At 45.4% G+C, this 21,866-nt stretch overlaps 6 protein-coding genes across 6 annotated transcripts; 2 read left to right on the top strand and 4 right to left on the bottom strand.

Moving 5' to 3' along the window:
- Window positions 1-745: 745 nt before the first annotated feature.
- Window positions 746-3,785, top strand: H6S33_013070 (uncharacterized protein; the record flags this gene model as incomplete). The annotated part of the gene is made up of 6 exons (XM_044844439.1): window positions 746-769; window positions 826-951; window positions 1,022-1,390; window positions 1,445-2,630; window positions 2,687-3,403; window positions 3,463-3,785. 6 exons carry the CDS (start codon window positions 746-748, stop codon window positions 3,783-3,785), a joined length of 2,745 nt encoding a protein of 914 aa, XP_044694779.1.
- Window positions 3,786-4,232: 447 nt separating this feature from the next.
- On the bottom strand, window positions 4,233-6,490 carry H6S33_013069 (uncharacterized protein; the record flags this gene model as incomplete). The annotated part of the gene is made up of 3 exons (XM_044844438.1): window positions 4,233-4,403; window positions 4,473-6,235; window positions 6,292-6,490. 3 exons carry the CDS (start codon window positions 6,488-6,490, stop codon window positions 4,233-4,235), a joined length of 2,133 nt encoding a protein of 710 aa, XP_044694778.1.
- A 799-nt stretch (window positions 6,491-7,289) lies between these two features.
- Window positions 7,290-8,862, bottom strand: H6S33_013068 (uncharacterized protein; the record flags this gene model as incomplete). Its single annotated transcript, XM_044844436.1, has 5 exons — window positions 7,290-7,311; window positions 7,373-7,464; window positions 7,524-8,222; window positions 8,279-8,383; window positions 8,464-8,862. The coding sequence occupies 5 exons, from the start codon at window positions 8,860-8,862 to the stop codon at window positions 7,290-7,292; spliced, it is 1,317 nt and encodes a 438-aa protein (XP_044694777.1).
- A 1,137-nt stretch (window positions 8,863-9,999) lies between these two features.
- On the bottom strand, window positions 10,000-13,336 carry H6S33_013067 (uncharacterized protein; the record flags this gene model as incomplete). Its single annotated transcript, XM_044844435.1, has 2 exons — window positions 10,000-13,270; window positions 13,326-13,336. The coding sequence occupies 2 exons, from the start codon at window positions 13,334-13,336 to the stop codon at window positions 10,000-10,002; spliced, it is 3,282 nt and encodes a 1,093-aa protein (XP_044694776.1).
- A 3,770-nt stretch (window positions 13,337-17,106) lies between these two features.
- On the bottom strand, window positions 17,107-17,722 carry H6S33_013066 (uncharacterized protein; the record flags this gene model as incomplete). The annotated part of the gene is made up of 3 exons (XM_044844434.1): window positions 17,107-17,273; window positions 17,451-17,560; window positions 17,655-17,722. The coding sequence occupies 3 exons, from the start codon at window positions 17,720-17,722 to the stop codon at window positions 17,107-17,109; spliced, it is 345 nt and encodes a 114-aa protein (XP_044694775.1).
- Window positions 17,723-18,575: 853 nt separating this feature from the next.
- On the top strand, window positions 18,576-21,105 carry H6S33_013065 (uncharacterized protein; the record flags this gene model as incomplete). The annotated part of the gene is made up of 9 exons (XM_044844433.1): window positions 18,576-18,755; window positions 18,819-18,918; window positions 18,974-19,086; window positions 19,150-19,835; window positions 19,888-19,960; window positions 20,017-20,279; window positions 20,336-20,777; window positions 20,840-21,008; window positions 21,065-21,105. The coding sequence occupies 9 exons, from the start codon at window positions 18,576-18,578 to the stop codon at window positions 21,103-21,105; spliced, it is 2,067 nt and encodes a 688-aa protein (XP_044694774.1).
- Window positions 21,106-21,866: the final 761 nt, after the last annotated feature.

Raw genomic sequence — 21,866 nt, 5'->3', positions numbered from 1 at the left:
ATACATACGTATCGCTTCGTCTGATCAAAGCTCCTTGTGATACCGAAACACGCGGTTTCTGCTTTTTCTCAAGTTGAATTTCTGAAAAACCCCGAAATTCACGGTCTATCATGTATACCTACTGGGTAACTGGACAAGTGGGCATGACCTTCCAATATGGAATCAGGAACAGTATCTACGCCATATAAAATATGCTAAACTCTTTTAAGTTGTGCAGCACACCTAACCTTTATCATCATCTTGCATAAATCATGGGAGCATGGGAGCATTCTGCCTTTTCTATGGATGAATGCGTTTAGCGTTGATCAACGTTAATCCGGGTAACAGTCTACAAGATTGTGTGTGGTATTTTAGCTAGAAAATAATATTTGACCTCTTTACCCCAATTCAAATACCATTCCAAAATTCTAGTGCTTATAAGCTTCGTAGCCTAGAACCGGGCCCAGTAGAATACTCTCGTCCCCTGTGGAGTAAGTACCGAGTGCTAGGGCTGCCAAATCTGCAGCTATAAAGGAATACATGTATTTAATGTGTGTGAGTTGAATACATGTAGGGAGCTTGTTACGAGGGTACACGTTGAAAATAATAATTGATATCATGCACGGTTCGCGTGCCAAGATTTTATTCAACGCGTCTCCGAGCTCCTGGGACCTAGAAAAAGTTGCTTCCTTGACGCGTGTAAATCTTGTTCAATTATCCCTCTCAACTCAAACTTAAAAAAACCCTAGAATCTGCATTGATCATTATGGGATCCAGGCCAGAACTCAAGGTACGAATTTAGTATCACCAGCTTGTCCACGATGTCAGTGCTAAATGCTCTCATAGGTCGACGACGAGAATGGCTTCATTTCCTTCTTCCAAAGACTCCCAGAAGTAGATGCTATCCGTCTATTCGAACGCAATGAATTCTACACTGTTCATGGCAAGGACGCGGTATATGTTGCCAAAACAGTAAGCCATTGATGTCTTTTTCTTAAAAAAAAAATTACTTGACATGGCTAAAGTGACGGATGGCAAATAGGTCTACAAAACTACATCAGTTATCCGACAACTAGGCAATTCAAGAAATACTCTTGAATCATGTACACTTTCCGTGACCGCCTTCCGTAATTTTCTACGCGAAGTTCTTTTCAAGGAGGGCAAACGAATCGAAATTTGGTCATCCACAGGGAAAAATAAATGGGAGCTCACAAAACAAGCTTCCCCTGGAAATCTTCAGGATGTAGAAGAAGATTTTGCTGGACAGATAGAATCATCGCCAATAATTCTAGCAGTTAAGATATCTGCGAAGGGAGAAGAGCGAAATGTGGGTGTCTGCTTTGCGGATGCCAGTGTTCGTGAGTTGGGTGTGAGCGAATTCATTGACAATGACCTCTACTGTAACTTCGAGGTATGTTAACAATCTTTTCATCTGCATCATACCGCTTTTTGACCTTCATTGTAGTCTCTCCTGATACAATTGGGTGTTAAAGAATGCATCATACAAATGGACGAGAAAAACAAAGATTACGAACTGGGCAAGCTTCGGGCTCTCATCGATCGCTGCGGAATTGTTATGACATTTAGGAAGGCCGCCGACTTCTCTATCAAGGATATCGACCAAGATTTTTCGCGCCTACTCACAAGTGAGATCGCAGTCGGGGTACTTCCACAAACCGAAAGTAAACTCGCTATGGGAGCTGCTTCGGCGTTGATAAAGTATCTAAACCTCATGTCCGATGATCATAATTTCGGCCAGTATCGTCTTTACCAGCATGATCTGGCTCAATACATGAAGCTCGACGCATCCGCTGTGAGGGCCTTGAACCTTCTGCCAGGACCTAGAGACGGTGCTAAAAATATGTCTCTTTATGGTCTCCTCAACAAATGCAAGACTGCGATCGGAACTCGATTGCTTTCTCAATGGCTAAAACAACCGTTGATGAGCCATGAAGAGATCGAGAAGCGTCATATCCTTGTCGAAGCATTTGTAGAGGACACAGAGCTAAGACAGACGATGCAGGAGGAGCATCTTAAGAGCATTCCGGACCTCTATAGACTCGCAAAGAGGTTTCAGAGGGAGCTGGCCAATTTGGAAGATGTCGTAAGAGCCTACCAAGTTGTTATCAGGATACCTGGATTTATTGGTACACTGGAAGGTGTCATGGATGAAAAATACAAAGACCCATTAGACATGAATTATACAGCAAAGCTAACGGAGATCGCTGGAAAGTTGGAGATGTTGCAGGAATTGGTTGAGACTACTGTTGATCTCGACGCGCTTGATAATCATGAATTCATCATTAAACCAGAGTTCAGTGATGACCTTGGTATCATTAAGAAAAGGATTGAAAGGCTGAAAACCGATATGGGAAAGGAACACCGAAGAGCTGGGAGCGACCTCCACCAAGAAGTGGACAAAAAGCTTTTCCTCGAGAATCATAAAGTTCATGGATGGTGTTTTCGATTGACTCGGACGGAGGCAGGATCCATCCGGAATAAGAGAGAGTATCAGGAAATTTCAACACAAAAAAACGGCGTTTACTTTACCACTGGTAAATTACGAGACCTAAATCGGGAAGTTGACCAATCGACACAAACTTATAATAAAACTCAGAGTGGGCTTGTGCAAGAAGTCGTCAATGTGGCAGGTAAGTTTTCGCAACTATTTGCCTATAGATGTTATGCACAACTCTAACACGCTTAGCCTCCTATTGTCCCGTTCTTGAAGAACTTGCAGACGTAATCGCCCACATGGACGTTATTGTCAGCTTTGCCCATGTTTCGGTGCACGCTCCATCACCGTATGTCCGGCCTAAGATGCACCCCCGAGGAGAAGGAAACACCATTTTAAAAGAGGCTCGACACCCCTGTATGGAAATGCAAGACGACATTCAGTTCATAACAAATGACGTGAGCTTATGTCGAGGGAGCTCGGAGTTTTTGATCATCACTGGCCCTAATATGGGTGGTAAATCGACATATATTCGACAGATCGGGGTAATTGCTCTCATGGCCCAGGCAGGATGTTTTGTTCCTTGCTCCGAGGCGGAACTGACCATTTTCGACTGTATCCTGGCCCGAGTCGGAGCTAGCGACTCGCAATTGAAGGGCGTTTCTACGTTTATGGCAGAGATGTTAGAGACTGCAACGATTCTCAAATCGGCCACTTCTGAATCGCTGATAATTATCGACGAGCTTGGTCGAGGAACAAGTACATACGACGGGTTTGGGCTAGCGTGGGCTATCTCGGAGCACATTGTCAAGGAAATCCGATGTTTCTCTATGTTTGCTACCCATTTCCATGAGTTAACGGCTCTGGTGGATGAGTATCCCTCAGTCAAGAACCTTCACGTCGTCGCCCATGTTGGAGATAGTGAGGATGAAAAGAGAGAGGTCACGCTGCTGTACAAAGTTGAAGATGGTACATCCCTATCATTCCGATACCTTAACTGTTTGAGCTAAAACAAATACCTTTAACAGGCGTTTGTGATCAAAGTTTTGGTATACACGTTGCGGAATTAGTCCGCTTCCCACAGAAGGTCATCAACATGGCTAAACGGAAAGCTGATGAGCTTGAAGATTTCACCGGCAAGCTAGAACAACAGCATACGCAATGCAGCAAAGAACAAATTACAGAGGGGTCAATACTTCTCAAAAGATTATTGTTGGAATGGAAAGATAAAGTTGATGGCGGGAGCATGTCATCAGAAGAAATGAGGGAAGAGCTCATGAAATTGATATCAGGGCCATACAAGGAATCATTTGAAAATGATCCTTTCTTCCAGGCTGTGAAGGCTTTGTAGACTATACGACGTTGATATTATTTGAACGTATACTAGTAGAGGTGTCAACGGGTGCGCATGGAATTTTGGTGGTGAATATGAATAGCTAAAATTACATTGTTCTAATCATATGACTTCATACACTCACCTGTTCCCTATTCTAGAGGTGGAAATAAGCATTTATAGGATGCTGTATACATAGTTGCAATGGAATCATCTAAGTATCATTAAACCAACCATTTTATACAACTCGGTGTATCTAATGCACAACGTAGAATACATTTATAAGGGAGAAAGGTATTCTAAACAGGGGTAATCAGGAAGAAAGCGCTAGTAAATCAATGGTTAAACAGACAAATGAAATGCCGAATTGAACAACTCCAATACACCAAAATTCAAGAAATGTATTTTCAAGAGGGAAACAATACTTCTAGCCATATGGTTGGGTAGTTGAGGCGTCCCAATATGCTACGCCACCAAACTATTCCTCATATTCTCTACCATCCCCTGTCCAATCCCCCGGATCATACCCAGTTCTTCCAAATCTTTGAATCCAAAATCCTCGTCGTCGTCGACAGCGGCTTCTCTCCTCTCTCTAACATGTTGCGCGAGAGATTCTGCTCTTTTCTTGCCAACACCCTACACAACACAACGGCTAAATTAGCAAAGCGTCCTCATGCAATATCACTCGAGTCTTAAAAAGCTTACCTTGAGCTTCATTATCTGTGCTACATCCTCACTATTGATGATCTTCAACAGTGACTGTGTCCGCGGAGTCTGCTGAACATCTGCAGGTGGTATATAATCGGTGTCCATGAGATCATTGCTACGAAAATGCTCATCAAGCTCATCCTGTTCATCCTGCTCCTCCTTCCAGTTTGCAACAGCATCAACACGGTCATTGTCGGTAAAGACTGCAAACGCTTTCTTCACTGGCATTGGGGGGGGCGGCGCGTGTGTTTCCTTTGTGTAAAGCTCCTCTTTAACGCCGCTCGTCTTGATTTCTCCTCCCTCTATATCCATAATTGACGTTTCATCTTCTTTTCTCGATGAAATATTTATGGCAGTAGACATGCCCGAGCTCTTTTTGCCTCGCAAGGCTGCAATCTTTTTCATTATTTTCGGGTTGTCAGGAAAGTAGGTCTGTGCCAGCTCATACATTTTCAATGCGGAGAAGTTTTCGCCACGGGCAGTGTGTTGTTTTGCTAGGAGAATATAAGTAAGACCTTCTGCACGAGCATCTGCCTTCTTTTCGAGTTTTTTCTCGAGGAGCTCGAGTCGTCTACTAAGGTCGAAAGATACATCCGCTGATACTGGTGGAGGGGATTTGGCAGATTCGAGTGCGCGTGCTGCGAGAATTTCCTCCACTTTTTTTTCGACAATATCCGCGATATTAGCAGAGGATAGATGCGTCGACATACGACTATCGCTTTGACGGTTTTTAGTAATCCCGGAAGAGGCCGGTTTATGTAACGGCTTAACAGGCTTAGCAGCAAGTGGTGCGCGTGTTGCCTTGAGTGATTTTTCAGCGAGCGAAGGTCTCGGTATGTGCTGTGTAGTATTTGTCTTTGCAGTTCCGAAAGCACGAGTTGGTTCTTTACTTAATAGCGCTGGCAATGGCTGGCGGTTGGAATAGGTAGCCGCTGGTGTATAGTCTGTTTCGGCCTGCTTCAACTCAATCTTTTTGGCGCGATTGGCAAAGTTAAGTGCACTAAGGGTATCCATGTGGAATGCCTTCGTGGGGGCAAGATTCAAGATCATCACCGTGAGCCCGTTATTTTGACCAAGTGAGAGGATGCGTGTCATTTTGCTTTCGCGGTAAGGTATGCGGTTTTGTTTTTTAGTCATCGCTTCGACACACTGCGCAAGGACAAATAGAGATTTGTTGATACTGGCGGATTCAATCATACGCTCTTTATCATTACAGGTTCGGCGGTTGTCTTCGCTGCCTGCTAAATCGATACATGAGACTGTGCCCGTTCGGGTCTCGCCCGTATCGCGATTCGAAATAGCGACTCGGACGCATATAATAGCATGACTTCTACTTGAATGTGCATTGAGCTTTGTGGCAGAAGTGGAACGGTTGTTGTTGGCTTTATCGTATAATGTTTCGAACTCTTTAAGTGACGAGATCTCTTTCTCCGTCAACCCGACAACCACCGTCTTCCCTGCGTTATCTCGCAGTGATAGGCCTGAAGGCGTGCGTTTCTCGGGCGCCATAAAAAGGTCAAAGACTTTGTCATTGTAGATCTCGTAGTAACTCATGGTTGCCGTCATTGTTATTTCCCCCTCTGACTTTCGTTCCAGTTCCTTTCCGCGACGGTAGATGGCGTTGAGAAGACGCGGAATGATGCCTCTTTCCGTAGCTGATTTTTGACCGCGCATAGTGTAAGTTTTACCACTACCAGTAGCACCATAGGCGAAGATTGTAACATCGTTGCCTTTAAATAGATGTTTTATTGTTGGCGACACTTATTCGCATGCCCGTTAGCTTGGAGAAGAGACATGAAGGAATTGAATAACGTACCCTCAGAAAATAGCTGTGATTGATCAGACTCGCTGTCATGCACCGCGTTGAAAGGGAATGTGAAATTCTCGTTCTCGTTTTTCGGATTTGGCATGGAAATAGCTGTCCCCTCTGTGCGAACAACAATATCCTTCTCTATTTCGTTTTTCAGGAGAGGGCGTACACGGGCAATTATCCGCACATTATTGCTGGTAGACATATTTAGGTTGGCTATTGGAGGAAGGATTAGTAAAGTTCGTGTTGAGTATCGAAGAGCTTGAGGGGCAGCGGCTAGGCCCTCTAGTTTATGGTGTTGAGTGGGGAGTTATCCGAGCTTCGAAGACAAGAATGAGAAGGCAAGGCCAAACAGTAAGGAGTTGAGTATAACTACGGGATTGCGGCTCAAGTAGGATAAACATGGGGCGTCTCCACAACAAACGCCCAGGTACGCTTTGCCACTTCTGTGCTACACACGATGACTTTCGGTCTAGAGTACATACCTACAGAAACAAAACATAGTAGTAGAACACATGCGAAGCCAGTGTTTCAGCTTGAGAAGGATCCAATGATCATTCTACCTATTCTTATGCTCATCCCATCAAACAACTTCAGCTCGTCTCAGACCTTAATAGCCACACATGGGTCTACGAGCTGGGCTGCACAGCAACAATTTAGTAATAAGCTGGGGGGTTATCCTAATATTATTGGCACTCAATTTATGCGGTCATCCTGTCAATAATTCAAAGTAGATATGTAATTAGATCGTTGAAAAAAAGAAACCATCAGCTTGTCTGAAATGACTAATAATAATAATGTTGAATTTTTCCGAGTTAGTAAAGATTTCGAGCCACCGCTCAAGCCACCATGTGTACCAACTACCACAATCAAAGCTTCTCGATATCTTTCTGCGACAAGAATCGCAGTTTTTGTTACGTCTTTTATTCAAATCCCTAATCTACTAATTGATTGCCCCAATGAATTGAAAATACGAACACAGAAAAAAAGAGACAACCAACATTTCAAGATTTTGAAACCGCAGCACTATAAGGAGGTAGGTTAGCATCGGATTATATATATATAGTTCGTATTTTGGGAGACATACGAGATAACTTGTGTCCTGAAAAAGCCACCCTTTGTTCGCTCAATTACTTGCTGGTATACCGATTGTGGAGGATGGTTCATGATAACAGTTCCCTAAGATAGATATAAGTAACAACCTCATTAATGTATACGAGCCAGACTCATCAACTTACGTCCTTGTAGTCAATTTTCGCATCGACTCTGGTGTCGCGGATCAAGTTGACAATCCACTTCTCACCCTCATCCTGACTCAAGTTCAACCTCTGCGCCAAGTCCTTAATATCAATGCGCTGGTGAATCTTGCAATAGCTTTCAGAGATCAAGTGTCTTGCCGAATCCACGAATTCCTCAGCAGTAGCTACCAAGAAGAAATCACTCTTGAGAACCTCCTCTGCCTCTCCCAGCTTGCGTTGCGCCTCTTCGAAATCAAAGTCGATGTACAGGGCCGCAACGAAGTCAATAATAGGGTCACGGTACTCGTAAATCTCTTGCTTCACTATTCGGACGAGGTCCTTAAGTTGTTTCTGGTACTGTACAGTATTCCGGTTCCTATTGCGGTTGGTGATGACAGCAGCAGCGATATATCTGAGGATCCACGGGCAGGATGTTTGAACAGTATTGATATAGGCAGGTGAGAAAAACATCTCAAGAAGCGTATCCTTAGAGGGTTCGTGATTGAAGAAGGGAAATAAGCACCAGTGAAGCAACCATGTCCTGTGTTGAAGCTGTTCAAGAGGGTTGTTGTAGAGCTTTTGTTCAATCAGGTCCTTAACCTTTGTGACCTCCTCCATTGCACCTTCCCAGTTGGTCATCAGAATTTCACAGGCAAGCTTCCCCCAGGTAGCCTGACTAGTCTTGTCCGAATCCGTGGACTGTTAAATAGAAATATCAGTACCAAGAAGCTTAGCCAATTAAAGGCCTGACATACCAACACACGAAACTGGTAGAGAATATCGGCGGCAGCGGCGTAGTCTCCGCATCTGAATCGTTGCCTTCCATATTCGAAAAGCACATTGACACTTTCGACTGTAACCTTTATCAGAAGTTATCCTAGATTAGCTCTCAGCTTTTACTTTCAATTTCTGCTTTTCCCACGGTTAAGAGCAATTATACCCCATGGTTATCCTTCAAGTACTGCATATTCTGCATCTTATCACTTCGCAAATTCCCCACAACGTCCGGATCCTCAAGCAGCTGCATAACCTTTTCACTTTGTTCCCCAAGGTCCTTTAACCTCTGCAAGACCACCTCCCTCTTCCCAATAAGCTCTTCGGGGGGGTCATCGGTATTATGGATTTTTGTGTACAGTGAACTGACAAAATCTACCATATCCGAGCCCTTCATCAAATCATACTTCGCCTGAGTAATTTCTTCGTCGGTGAATATTCCACGCTGCTGTACGAATTCGAGTAGCGGGAACACTAGGTGCCGGTCAAGATGGGGCATCAGCTTAGGAATGAGATCATAGGAGACAGCAACATCGTTGCTACCAGCTTCCACACTGTCGGCCATATTCGAAAGTATTAGGCGTCAGTTCCAACAAACTCGAATTAGAGCTGTTGTTGTTTAAACCGATTTTTGGTGTTTTGTTTGGCCTGTAACGTTGTGGATGGTTGCAGGAGACAGATGTGGGGTTGCAAAGGACTGTCTTTTTTTCCCTCCCCGCCAGACTAAACTTCGTACGCCAAGACATCTAGTGAGTTCGCCATCTGATACGGCGCGCGGTTTTTCCCACGAAGTGCCAGACGACAGTACAGCATCGCGAATCCCTCCATCACCCAGAAAAACAAAAAAATCGACTAGTGCTAAGCATCATGCTATACACGTACTCCCCTTCAATTACCCTAAGGGCATTGCGTTCTCAACTCCTCCGACAGGCCCACACTGCTCGCTTCACCACCACAACCCGACGAGCAGAAGAGAGTGAGCTCTCCTCCTTTTACTGCTCGATTGGCTGCCCAACTAACCTCCTTCAGTCACCCCCGAATCTCAATCCCAACTTCCCTACTTCATCCATCGCACCAAAACCAACAACCTCCCTGTCTACGAGGAACTCCGCGGGAGCAATAAGAAGGAAACACGGATACGCAAGGTTGATGGAGACCTTAATGCACTGAGAGGTCATGTAATCAATCGTTTGGGCATCGACAAAGAGTCGGTCTCAATCAACGGGCGCACGAGACATGTTATAATTAAGGGATGGTTTAAGAAGGATCTATCGTCATGGTTGCAGGGACTAAGATTTTGATATCTACCATTTGACATTAGTGTGGCTACCCTTAGAGACACGGAGTGCCAACAAACTAATTGGTGGTTCGGGATATCTTGATGTAAACTCTGCGTGTTCATTTTATTATTTGGCGTTTCCCTTTCCTACTGTAAAAAAGAAAACTCATGTAAGTGTACAAAGTTGAAAGAGGCATAAATTACCCTCCAAAATATCGCTCCACCGTTTAGTTAGATGCAAGGGACGCCGATGATCCCTCTGGTAAAGTACAGAACAAAAAAAGAAATAGCAAAGTGATATAGTAATTTCCACAATGAAACAGACTTGATCCCAGCATTTATACAAATACGAACCATCCAAACCCCCTTCCCCCGCCTCTGCGCCTCGCAGAACGGACCATTACAAAAAGATACCTATTTCCCTCAATCATTCAGCCCTGCATAAGTACAAAGCTGCTTAACAATAGCACCGTCTATCTGAACTGTCAACAACGCTCCTAAAAGACTCTCCTTCTTCGGCAATACCCCCAGTGGAACTCTCGACGCCTCATCCTTTCCAAGCTCTGATTTTTCTGCCAACCTTTGTAAAACTGCCATTCCCCGGTGTGTGATCCGTGCGAATGGTTGTGAATCATCCGGACTTGGCATCTTACCGCCTTGTCGGGGATGCATTGGCCCAACTTGGGGACTCAATAAACAAACCAATCGCAACAAACTGAGGGCAAACCCATCCTCAGATGAGAGCCACGACCGTGCAATTCCTTGATCGGGGCCAGGAGCAATTCCAGCAAGAATCTCTGCAGCGAGCATGCCCTGTTCCAAGAAAGGTTTTCGCGCTTCCACAACCTGAGGCAGCGTTACCTTTGTATTGTCTGGAATTGGCGATATAGCGAGAGCAAAGGAGCGCGTAAGAAGATCATACGGGGGTGTCGTCGATGATTCTGAAAGGAATATCGTTCGATAAAATGCACGATTTGGTTCATCCCGTGCTAGCAACTTCGCCAAACTATCAACTGCGGGCGGAAGATAACGATGAATTGAAGGGGAATATGATGTGAACATCAGATTTTCTCGCCCAGTAACTGCTGGGAGAGGTTGAGGAGCAAATGCCAGTATTAGGTGCAACAAATTAAGTGCCTCGTCCTCACTAGGTAGTGTAATTGAATGAGAGAGATTGGACAGATAGATAATGATATCTTTCATAAAATCCAAGGTGTTGGTATATGTGCGGAGCAGTAGCCTGCTAGTGCCAAGTCTTTCGATCACGACTGACAAAAATCTAACCACATTGGGATCCGCCAACGCCTTATGATTGGATTCAAAGAACGACAGGTTGCGGAATATTGTGGTGATGCAAATTAACTTATCGGCTGCTTTTTCTAGTTCGTATTCGATGGATCCAAATTGTGGGATGTCGACAAGCCTATCTACCTCTGCTTTGCAAGCTCTCATCACTTCTTCGTAGGCGGGTACAGCAATGCTTTCAGAGCTTTCTTCCGAGTGCTCCGTAAGCAATCCCACCTGAGACTCGGCCACATCCACTAATGTCTCAATCAAATCCTCGCAGCTCTCTAGGGCTATTGACCATCTCGATTCCACAGAAACTGTTGCCAGTGTATCTAATGCATGTCTGACCTCAGCGGCCAAGCCCGACTTGAGCATCATCGTCAAAGCATGAATATCGATGACTCCAAGCTCTTGAAACATAGGTATCGTTGGCTTATGAAATATAATCTCCGCCCCAATTTGTCCCAAAACAGCCGCGGGTAACCCTCCATGGGTATCCAAAACTCTCACTTTTGGTTTAAAGTCGGCCGGAATTTCCTTAATAGGCGTAACAGGGTGTTGGGGGGCTGAAAAGGCGGCTGATTCCTTCTGTGGTAAAGGTGTGGGCGGCATCGAGAAACTAGGAGATGGTACGGGACCGTGTGGGGATGCCATGTCCATCGGGATTCGGCTTGGTGTACTTTGTTGATATTGAACCTGTGGTCTTGCAGGCGTTGCTGGTTGAGCAGCATACCCATTTTGCATGTTAGGCCGCGTTTGGTTATTGGGCACCGGTGTTGCTTGCTTCGGGACTCCTTGAGGTCGTTGTGGCATCTGTTGCTGAGCGTTTTGTGTATTTGAAATCTGCTTCACCGGTTGGGACTGTTGCATAGAAGGCTGCTGCTGCTGCTGCTGCCTCATGTCTGGCACTTGTTGCGGGTTCTGCCTCGCCATCTGCGCTCGTTTCATATCCTGCTGATTTTTCAGCCAAGCCATCTCATAAGACCCCAGGTATTGTCTGTATATGTTCATCATTTCTTCTGCTAGTGACGGGTGTTGGTCGCCACTAAATCCTAGGCTCATTGCAACGTGGGCCCATTTGTTTTCTGCGGAGACCTTTCGTGATCCGCCCATCTTCAACACACTCCCATAAAGATTGACCAGACTCACAGCCTTTCCCGCAATAGTCGGAAAGCCAGTAATCGGAGTTCCCTGCTTTTGCATAAACTCATAGAGAATCTTCATGAATTGGTTGGGATCAGTCTGTTGCCTTTGTCCAGAACCAGAAGCTACTTGCCCCTGGCCTTGGCCTGGAGGGCGCGACACCTGAGAATTCATGGGATTGGGAATCATCACGTTCGAATTCGGCGGCGCGGTAGTTCCCATACGTTGCGCTTGTTGTTGCTGAAGTTGCTGTTGCTGAAGTTGTTGATGTTGTTGCTGCTGGTGTTGTTGTTGCTGGTGCTGGTGTTGCTGCTGCTGGTGTTGCTGCTGCTGGTGTTGCTGCTGCTGGTGTTGCTGCTGCTGGTGTTGTTGTTGCTGCTGCTGTTGAATCATTCTTTGCTGCTGCTGCCTCGCTTGCATCTGATACATCATTTGCGCTTGCATCTGATTTTGCATCGGTTGTTGCATATGTTGCGCGGGCATGGGGGCAGGGGACGAAGATGCAGTACTAGGGGGCGGCGAGAACCCCTGACTGAAGTTCTGGGTGTAGGCGTGCTGTGAAGGCATGGCTAAGCTAATGTTATTTTGTGGAGTGCTAACGCGTGAAATATGACCAGGCGGTGGAGGAGAGCTTTGCGCCATGAACGACTGCTGAGAAGGCGCTGGTGAAAAGGGTGATGGGGACTGCGTTGCAACACGTTTCGGTGGGGGAACCTGAGAGACATTTTGTTGACTAAACGTCTGGTTCTGCATGACAGGCGACGGACTTGCAGTAGCAGAACCAACATGCTGAAGATGTGAATGAGGATATCCAACAGGTGTATATTGTCGTTGCTGCTGTTGTTGCTGCTGCGCGTTCTGGCTGTTTTGATATATCTGGTACGCGAGCTGTTGGGGGTTCTGTGCCATGGGCGTGTGGGAACGCGACGTTGGGAGATTGCCAGTTGACTGACGCGGGGATAAGGTGGCAGATTCTTCACGCGGACGTGGTCTCTTGAGAGGTACTACGGCGTTCACGTTATACGCCGGTTGCGGGAAACCGGGAGATGACGTCCGAGACGTACCATTCTGGAGCTGGGCGCGTTGATGTGCTGCCTGCTGGAATTGATGGGGATCTATGGCGGAGGGAGGAATCACGCCGGCCGCTGAATCGTAGGAGTGCATGCCCGTCGCAGAAGGGACCTCGGGGCTAACGAACGCTGAGTTCTGGACAGCCGAAGGGTCTTGCAACCAACCAGACAATGACATGGACTCGGGGTAGCCTCTACAAAGCAGTACGCACGCGTTAGCTAATATAATCGTCATTTCTAACCACTAACACGATCGTCATCTTTAAATCACCATCCCAACCACCTCTCAGTGATTAGGACCGCTACTACTTTCACCTCCACTCCACTTCACTCCCTCAACTCCCTCCACTCCCCACTCCCGCTGTCACTGTCAATGCCGCTGCCACTGCAACGCCCTTATTCACTGGCAGCAGCACCAACCATCATAACGACATGAACCGCATGCCAAGGGGAAGGCAGCCAAGGCAAAACAACCCCAGGCACGCAAGAACATCATTGCAAGATGAATGACGGGGAGCACAATGCGGAAATGCAAGAAGCAAGCGGAGGTCATGGGATTTAGGTTCGGGCCGCGCCAGCCAAAGGCGTGTGAGCACACAAGGCAAGCGGACAAAAAGGGGGGGCACGAAGCATGCCAGGCCTGCTGGTGGGGAGGGAGGGGAAGCACAGGCACGGGGAAGAGGGGTAGAACAGACAGTATAAGAAGCAGCAAAAGGACGGGGGAGCAAATTCACTGACCAAAAGCAAGCAGGTTCCGGCAAGTGCGTGCGTGCGTGCTTGCTCAACAGCGGGGACGAGTGAGTGGTGGTGTGTGTCAGATCGACCAGAGTGTCTCTGCCGCCGCTTGCCAAACGAGTAGTAACAAGGGGGAAGGTAAATGACAATAATAAATATCTCAGGGTAGGGTTATAAAAGACAAAGGCAAATGTAAAAAAAAAAAAAGATTCAATGGTCGACGTTAACGTTATTGATGCTGGGTATGTTGAGAGACTCTCCTTGCTACGGCTAATGCTACTATTAAATGACAGCTATTACAGCTACTGTCAATGCCGCTGATGCTGTTTTCTTCCTCTTCTTTTCGCAAGGGAGTGGTATCAAAGCTTGAATAGGGAACGAGAGCCTCAATAGTTAGCCACACGGAACGGCTTGTACATAGGCAGGTAACAGCATGCTTAGGCAACTAGGGGGGGGAGGGAGATAGTCAAGGGAACCGGATGGGTGGCATGAGTGATGAGGTATGGGTGGATGGATGGACGGGTGTATGTAAATACAATAATGTCATGTACATACATACGACGTGTGTGATGGGAATGGGGATGGGATGGGGAAGCGCAAAGGTAAAGAAAGGCAAAGTAAAATGGGGAGGGGGGTTGGAGGGATCGGAGCTTGTGAGAATAAGAAGCGATTCGATGTATGTATGGGATGGGATGGGGATGGGGACAAGCGCAGGAAAATAAAGTGCGTACCTTTTTTGCTTTCGCGAGTGGAGAGATAGAAACGTAGAGCCAGAAAATCTCTGGTGGGAGGGCGCGCGAGGATGGAGAGGTTGAAGGAGGGAGCGTGGCAAGGGCGACAGCACCCAGCCTACCGTTGCCGAAAACGCTCGAACAAAGACGCGTTAAGTGTAGGGGGAGGAAGAGAAAGCCTATTTCTCCAAAGGAAAAAATAGGGGAATTCGTTTCTCAGGAAGAAGATCGATAAAAAGGACACAACTTAGGATCTATAGGCTTCGTGTATACTTCATCGGTCGGCTAACAATCTCACGATACAGAATTCTACCCGCCTGAGCTGGAATAACTCGACGTTGCGTGTTCTCTGACCAAACGTTGAAAGGATCGGAAAGAGACGGGTATCAGGTTGGGCGACAGAGAAAAGCAACGTATCGTAGGAAACAGCAAAAAGAATAGGAGTACCCATGACGACAAACCAAAATTTCCATATGTAATAGACATTCTCAAAATGCTCGACAGAACTCAAGAAGTTTGACTTGAAGTACTGAAAAACTCAAAGAAAATAAAGAAAGAGTATTTGAACCAGCAATAGGTGGGTCTGAGCATATTGGTGGTATGTATGTAGGCCACACTATCGAGCAGGGGGGCTGAGGATTTGATGGGTCCGGCTACGCACCCAGCTTGGCTATCGTTTTCTCCATGGAACATGGCCATGCATGTGCCTCGTCACCGGTCCGTTCTCTGTTGCTAATTCGATTCGAGTTGATTGATAGGAAGTGGGGAAAGGTAAGAATGAAATATCAGTCTTCTGGCTATGTTGATGCAAAAGTTGTGAAACATTTGGAGGTTTGAGGCAAAAGGATTGCCTTGATCAGTGCGTATTACAGTTGATAGATCTATAGAGATGAGATAGCATTTATAAGAGAAGTTCCGATGTGTGAGATAAATAGAGAGAGAGATGGAGAGAGGTAAGAGAAGAGACGAGTTCGAGGGGTAGAGGAGTAGAACAAGAAAAGTGATAGAAGAATTGGGTCTTCTGTGTTCTTGACGCTTGGACTCTTTAGAGTTGAACTCAAACTTCACTAGTAACTGGGTTTTGAAGAACAGGCTCGGATTACACACCTACACTGGCTATGGATACAAGTCTTTTGGTCTTGCGTGTTCCGCACGAGCGCGTTGAGCTTGCCCACGGCAGATCTTGAATGAGAGACGTCAAAGGTGTCACGGTCTCTTCATATTCTGGGGCTAATCATGGAGGGTATCACGATAGCCCCACATCATAGGGAAAACATGAGACCCCACCTCCACCTATTTTTCTCATTTAGTTGAGAATAGCTCAATTGGTACACTTTCCTTTATTCCTTTATTTCTTATCATCAGCATTCCCGCCCTCGCAAGCCCTGGGGGAATATTACACTCACATCTCGGCTTGATCAGTTCTTTCATTGGTTTCCGGGATTGCTTGATTCGTACCCGTCGCCGAAGGGATGATGGCAACCCGAAATATCGTCTATTCTCCGAACTACGCCCAACCCTCGGGCCAAATCTCGGAGATTGCTGTTTTGTCTCCCCTCTGGACGCCACCATAGCAGATTATCACAGTACCAAAGTCAACAGTTTTGCTGGGGTCAGAAAGGCTTAGTGTTCATCTACGATTAAGGACCCGTTTAACATACAGTCTCCCCCCGTTATAACGAACCTGCATATTCCAAAAATTCTCATTCGATACAGCAGATTATTCGGCACAGCAGGCAAGATTCTGTGTGGAATTCAGATTCGGATCACCAAAATCCGTTCGTTACAGCAGATTTGTGTCTTTTTTGGCATTCGGTATAACTAGCTGCGGGCAACTGTATTGGCGCCAACTCTTTCAAAGTGGAAAAAACTAGGTAGGTCTTGATGTTTCAACAATCTCTACAGATTTAAAAAAAAAATTAAAATAAATAAGGTCAGAGCCAATTTTCTCTGAAAACTGTTTTGAGCAAGAAAAACGGTTTAAGCTGTTTTGAGGATTTACCAGACATACTCTATCGTAAGGAAAATATTGTGAAGTAACATATACATGTAGTTACCGCAGTGAATCCCGATGATCTTATCAGGCAGAGCATCTTAATGCCTCGCTGTGGATCCTTATTCGATGCCGGCTCTTTTCTTCTCAATTCAATCGGAGCCTGAATCGCATCGGTATGTCTCCGGCCACCTACCATTAATTATTACTAGGCCCTTCAGGTTTCTTGTTCTCCCAGGTATCGGTCTTCTAAGAATCAACTTTTTTATCCTCTTTATTCATCCTTTCCTTTCAGTGTTACAAGCTTATTTTGCTATTCATTGCGACGGCATCCCCGTTGTCATCTGTACCAACAATTTCAAGGTGGTCACTACATGTATGCAGCGTTATTTTAGCAACACACGCATCATCCCGATAGAGCTTGGAGCATTTGGAGAGAAAAAAGACCGCAGAAGCCTTGGTTACAATAAGTCATCACCTCATCTGTTGTTCAAAAAAAAAAAACTTATTACATGTAAGTACGTAGAGTAGCTTTGTCAAGAGGCAACTAGAATGGTAAGAAGCCTCTAAATTATTGCGTAAGGTTTCCAGAACCTGGAAGGCGAAATTTCTGTAGCCAAGTGTGGGCGATGAGAAAGAGAACAAGCTTTAGACCAAACCACGCAAATGCCAAGCCACGGTAAGAAGCGAAATTCGAGTGATATGTACAGTCGCCGTCTGATAGACCATGGCAAATTCCTGTGATCGACGAGCTTACTCCAGAAATTAATATTAAAGGTTCTATGTACATACATGTAGGTACATGTAGATATGTACTCTACTCTAGAGTAACCATGGGCGGCGGCATGCTACTCTATTCCATATGGATGCGAGCACATGTCATGTAGAGTGGAAGTAATGGCAGGGCGTACGTACCAGGAGCCTTATCTTCTCCTTTGTAAAAGGTAAATATTTCTCCGAATCGGAAGAGTTGCGATGAATCCGTCAAATTCGATGACCTGGAATTACCCGGCAACCCGGGGCATCTCAATTGAAAAATGTCGGTATGCACGCAAGTTTTTTTTGGAGACGTTTCCGATGGGCTCGTCATCTTCAAACAGAACAGCGCAGAATTCTTACATGAGGCGGTTCCCTCCTATGTTGTAGCCACCAAGCTCGGAGTCTTGTCCGGCGGCAGCGGCGGACATGGTAAGAAAGAAAGGTGGTGATGCTGTATCGGAAACAGCAAAGAATGTTCTCGGCGGTAATCGCTTCAGTGTGTGTGATGGTGAAAGATATTGAGGGACAGCGTAAATTTATCATGATAGGTATTGTGGAGAGAAAGCATGGTGAAGATTGATAGTGCCATGTTCAGGTGGGACAGGACCCTGACAGCCCCTCATCTGTCATTAAAGTTGGGTTAAACCCATTATATCAATCTGTAATAGCCCTCCACCGCCACACCTGCAAACCGTTTTAAGCGGTCATCGCCACACATTCCTTTTCCCTGCACGGGCCTCCATCCCAACCATCACCAAACAATCCGGCTGTCGGAAAAACAAAAAAGCAAGAAAGCAGCTACTCTCGAGGCAGGGCCTTGCAGCTCAAAAAGCATCCACTCTTGGGTAAAATACATCGCAGCATGCATGCATGTAGAAAAAGTAAAGTGCGTGAACTAAACATGGGATGGACTCGTCGAGAGCAATGAGAGCTTTCCAACTTAGGCTGCGGACCCCTCATCTCCCCGACATGACGTTGCACTGTGATTTTCAGTTTGTGCTTGGGAGAAAGCAACAAGTACCAGAAATTGTTTGGGAGGGGTTGGCGACGACTGTGCGATCTTCGATGGCTTTCACATATTCTTGCAAAATCTCCCTCATGTACTATCGAAACATATACCCCTCACACCTTTCAAGGCAGCTTCCATAGTCGTCTTGCCCACATATAATCCTTCCATCCTATTTAGTACTTAAACCAAGTGTTGACCCTCTTCCATCCTCAACTCCTCTTGTCATTCCTGCACAGACTCTCTCACGCCCATCGTATCTGTTTGCATCCATCATGTCTCTCAAAACTATTAAGTACGAAGGAAAAGAGGTTCCCGCCGATGGAACTGGTGTTGTTGAGCTAGACCCTTGGCTAGGTCCTTTCAAAGATGACCTCCGTCGCCGCTTCACCAAAGCAGATGAGTGGATCACAAAGTTGAACCATCACGAAGGCGGTTTGGAGAAATTTTCTAGGGTATACTACCCAATAAAGCTATCTATCTCTTCATCATATACTAATGTCTTCTTTGTTGATTAGGGATACGAGAATTTCGGAGTCAATGTCCTTCCTAACGGCGATATTACTTATCGTGAATGGGCTCCAAATGCCATCAATGCATCTTTCGTTGGAGAGTTCAGTAGGTTTTGCGGAAAATTCGCCCCTTTTGGGCATTTGCTTATCTTGTTTGATAGACAACTGGGATAGAAATGCCAACAGAATGGTTAAGAATGATTTCGGTGTTTGGGAGACCGTCGTCCCTGCTGTAAACGGACAACCTGCTGTCCCCCATAACTCCAAAATCAAGGTTAGTTCTATCCATTCTCCCCATTCACCATCTCCCTTTGATATCATATTCTCATATTGTTAGATTGCTTTGGAAATCCCTGGTGGTGAGGTTCTTTACCGCATCCCTGCCTGGATCAAGCGTGTTACCCAAGACCTCTCTATAAGTCCCATCTATGATGCGGTTTTCTGGAATCCCAAGGAGAAATATGTCTTCAAGAATCCTCGCCCAGAAAAGCCTAAGTCAGCTCGCGTCTACGAAGCTCATGTTGGTATCAGTACCACTGAGTACAGAGTTGGAACCTACAAGGAGTTTACCGCAAATATTCTCCCTAGAATTAAGAAGCTTGGATACAACGTTATTCAATTGATGGCTATCCAGGAGCATGCATACTATGCCTCATTCGGCTACCAGGTTACCTCTTTCTTTGCGGCTTCTAGCAGATATGGAACTCCGGAGGAGTTGATGGAGTTGATCGACACTGCCCACGGATTGGGAATTGTTGTCCTTCTCGATATTGTCCACTCCCATGCTTGTAAAAACACAGAGGATGGACTAAATATGTTCGATGGTAGTGATCACCTATACTTCCACGAGGGTGGGAAGGGAAGGCACGAGCTATGGGACTCACGATTATTCAACTACGGACATCATGAGGTGATGAGATTTCTCTTGTCAAATCTGAGGTTTTATATGGAGGAATATATGTTTGATGGATTCCGTTTCGATGGTGTTACCAGTATTCTTTACACTCACCATGGTATTGGGACGTAAGTTTTGACCTCTAATCCTTAAGCCTAATAATAAATTAACAAAACTCAGCGGTTTCTCTGGTGGTTACCACGAATACTTCGGATCCAACGTCGATGAAGAGGGAATTGTCTATCTCATGCTGGTACGTTGTCCCACAAGAATCTTAGAATAAAAACCAGTTGCTAACTTTATTTAAAGGCCAACGAGATGCTTCACAACGTTTATCCAAAATCCATCACAATTGCCGAGGATGTTTCCGGAATGCCTGCCTTATGTCTCCCACTAGCTTTGGGAGGTGTTGGTTTCGACTACCGTCTTGCCATGGCCATCCCAGATATGTGGATCAAGCTCTTGAAAGAGAAGAAAGATGATGACTGGGACATGGCAAATATCTGTTGGATTCTCATCAACAGACGCCACCAGGAGAAGACAATTGCTTATGCAGAGAGTCACGACCAAGCGTATGTTTCAAATTTTCAAATATTCTTGCTTTTCAAATCCGTACTAAAACTACTAGGCTTGTCGGAGATAAAACTCTTATGTTCTGGCTTTGTGATAAAGAGATGTATACGCACATGTCTACACTCACAGAGTTCACCCCCGTCATTGAGCGTGGTCTTGGATTACACAAAATGATCCGCCTACTCACTCATGCATTGGGTGGCGAGGGTTACCTCAACTTTGAAGGAAATGAGTTCGGGCATCCGGAATGGCTTGATTTCCCGCGTGCTGGCAACAACAACTCCTTCCACTATGCCAGGAGACAGTTCAATCTTACCGATGATAACCTTCTGAGATATAAGTTTCTCAATGACTTTGATTCAGCCATGCAAACTACCGAGGATAAATATGGATGGTTGCACTCACCGCAGGCTTACATCAGTTTGAAGAACGAGAGCGACAAAGTGATTGTATTTGAGCGTGCTGGTTTACTCTGGATCTTCAACTTCCACCCCACGGTAAGCCAAGTCGAATACTTACCGTGACCTCATTGCTGACTGGTTCGACATTGGGATGATAGAATAGTTTTGCGGACTACAGGGTTGGCGTTGAAAAGGCTGGCACCTACAGAATTGTCCTGAACACGGACAGGCCAGAATTTGGTGGATTGAACAGGATTGATGAGAGTACCAAATTCTTCACAACCGATTTCCCTTGGAACGGCAGGAACAACTTTACTCAAGTTTACGGTTTGTGATGCCATTCTTTTTGCTTATTATGATGCTAATTAATTTATAAAAATTAGTCCCAACAAGGACCGCCATTGTTCTCGCTTTAGAAGAATAGAGATTAGGGTTGTTACAGCGAGGGTTTTCAAAGAGTAACTGGTTTTCTTTTTCGGAGGGTAAAAATGGAGGTTTTCTATGCTCATGATTTTCTAGAGTTCGTATCTTGTCTTGATTTTTTTTTTTTTTTTTAAATAATGACCATGACGATTGCTTGAGATTGGAAATTCTGAAGGATAGCCCAACCCTGTATGTTGCGCATGCGTGCGCCATGGGCGGCGAATTCTGTGCTGATGGATACATACATGTATGTTGCATGCTGGACTGATAACTAAAATTGATTCTTCTTTCTCAACACTTCCAATACGTGTGAAGCCATCTCCCTTAAGCTGTCACCAAAATGCTGGTCCATTTGTGGGGGCCAAAAGTGTAGGTTTGCTGGGTTTCTTTATCAATTATATATTGGATTTGAATCAATCTCTTACTTGGATCTGCTGTTGTTTCTCGGAACCCACAAAAAGGGTCAGCAATTGACAGCTTAAGGGGAGAGGATATATTATATTCACGATGTAGTTGAACCGAAAAGTTTATAAACCTAGAAGACAGGTATATATCAACCTGAGAATCTAAGAAAACAACATTTCGGGATCAGTGCTTGCTATAATAACGGCGAAGATATCACTATATGCGGTGATACTACAACGAGAGTCAACTAAGTATCTTTCTGTGATTGGAGTTAGTATCTTGGAGTTTTCCGGAAGTGAATGTTTAGCACGCGGGTGTGGAACACGTGTGTACGATCGAAAAACATAGCGGCGATTA

Source organism: Morchella sextelata, assembly GCF_020137385.1.
Source record: "Morchella sextelata strain SCLS chromosome Unknown scls_9, whole genome shotgun sequence".
NCBI classification, from domain to species: Eukaryota; Fungi; Ascomycota; class Pezizomycetes; order Pezizales; family Morchellaceae; genus Morchella; species Morchella sextelata.
This window is presented reverse-complemented; position numbering and strand designations above follow the sequence as displayed.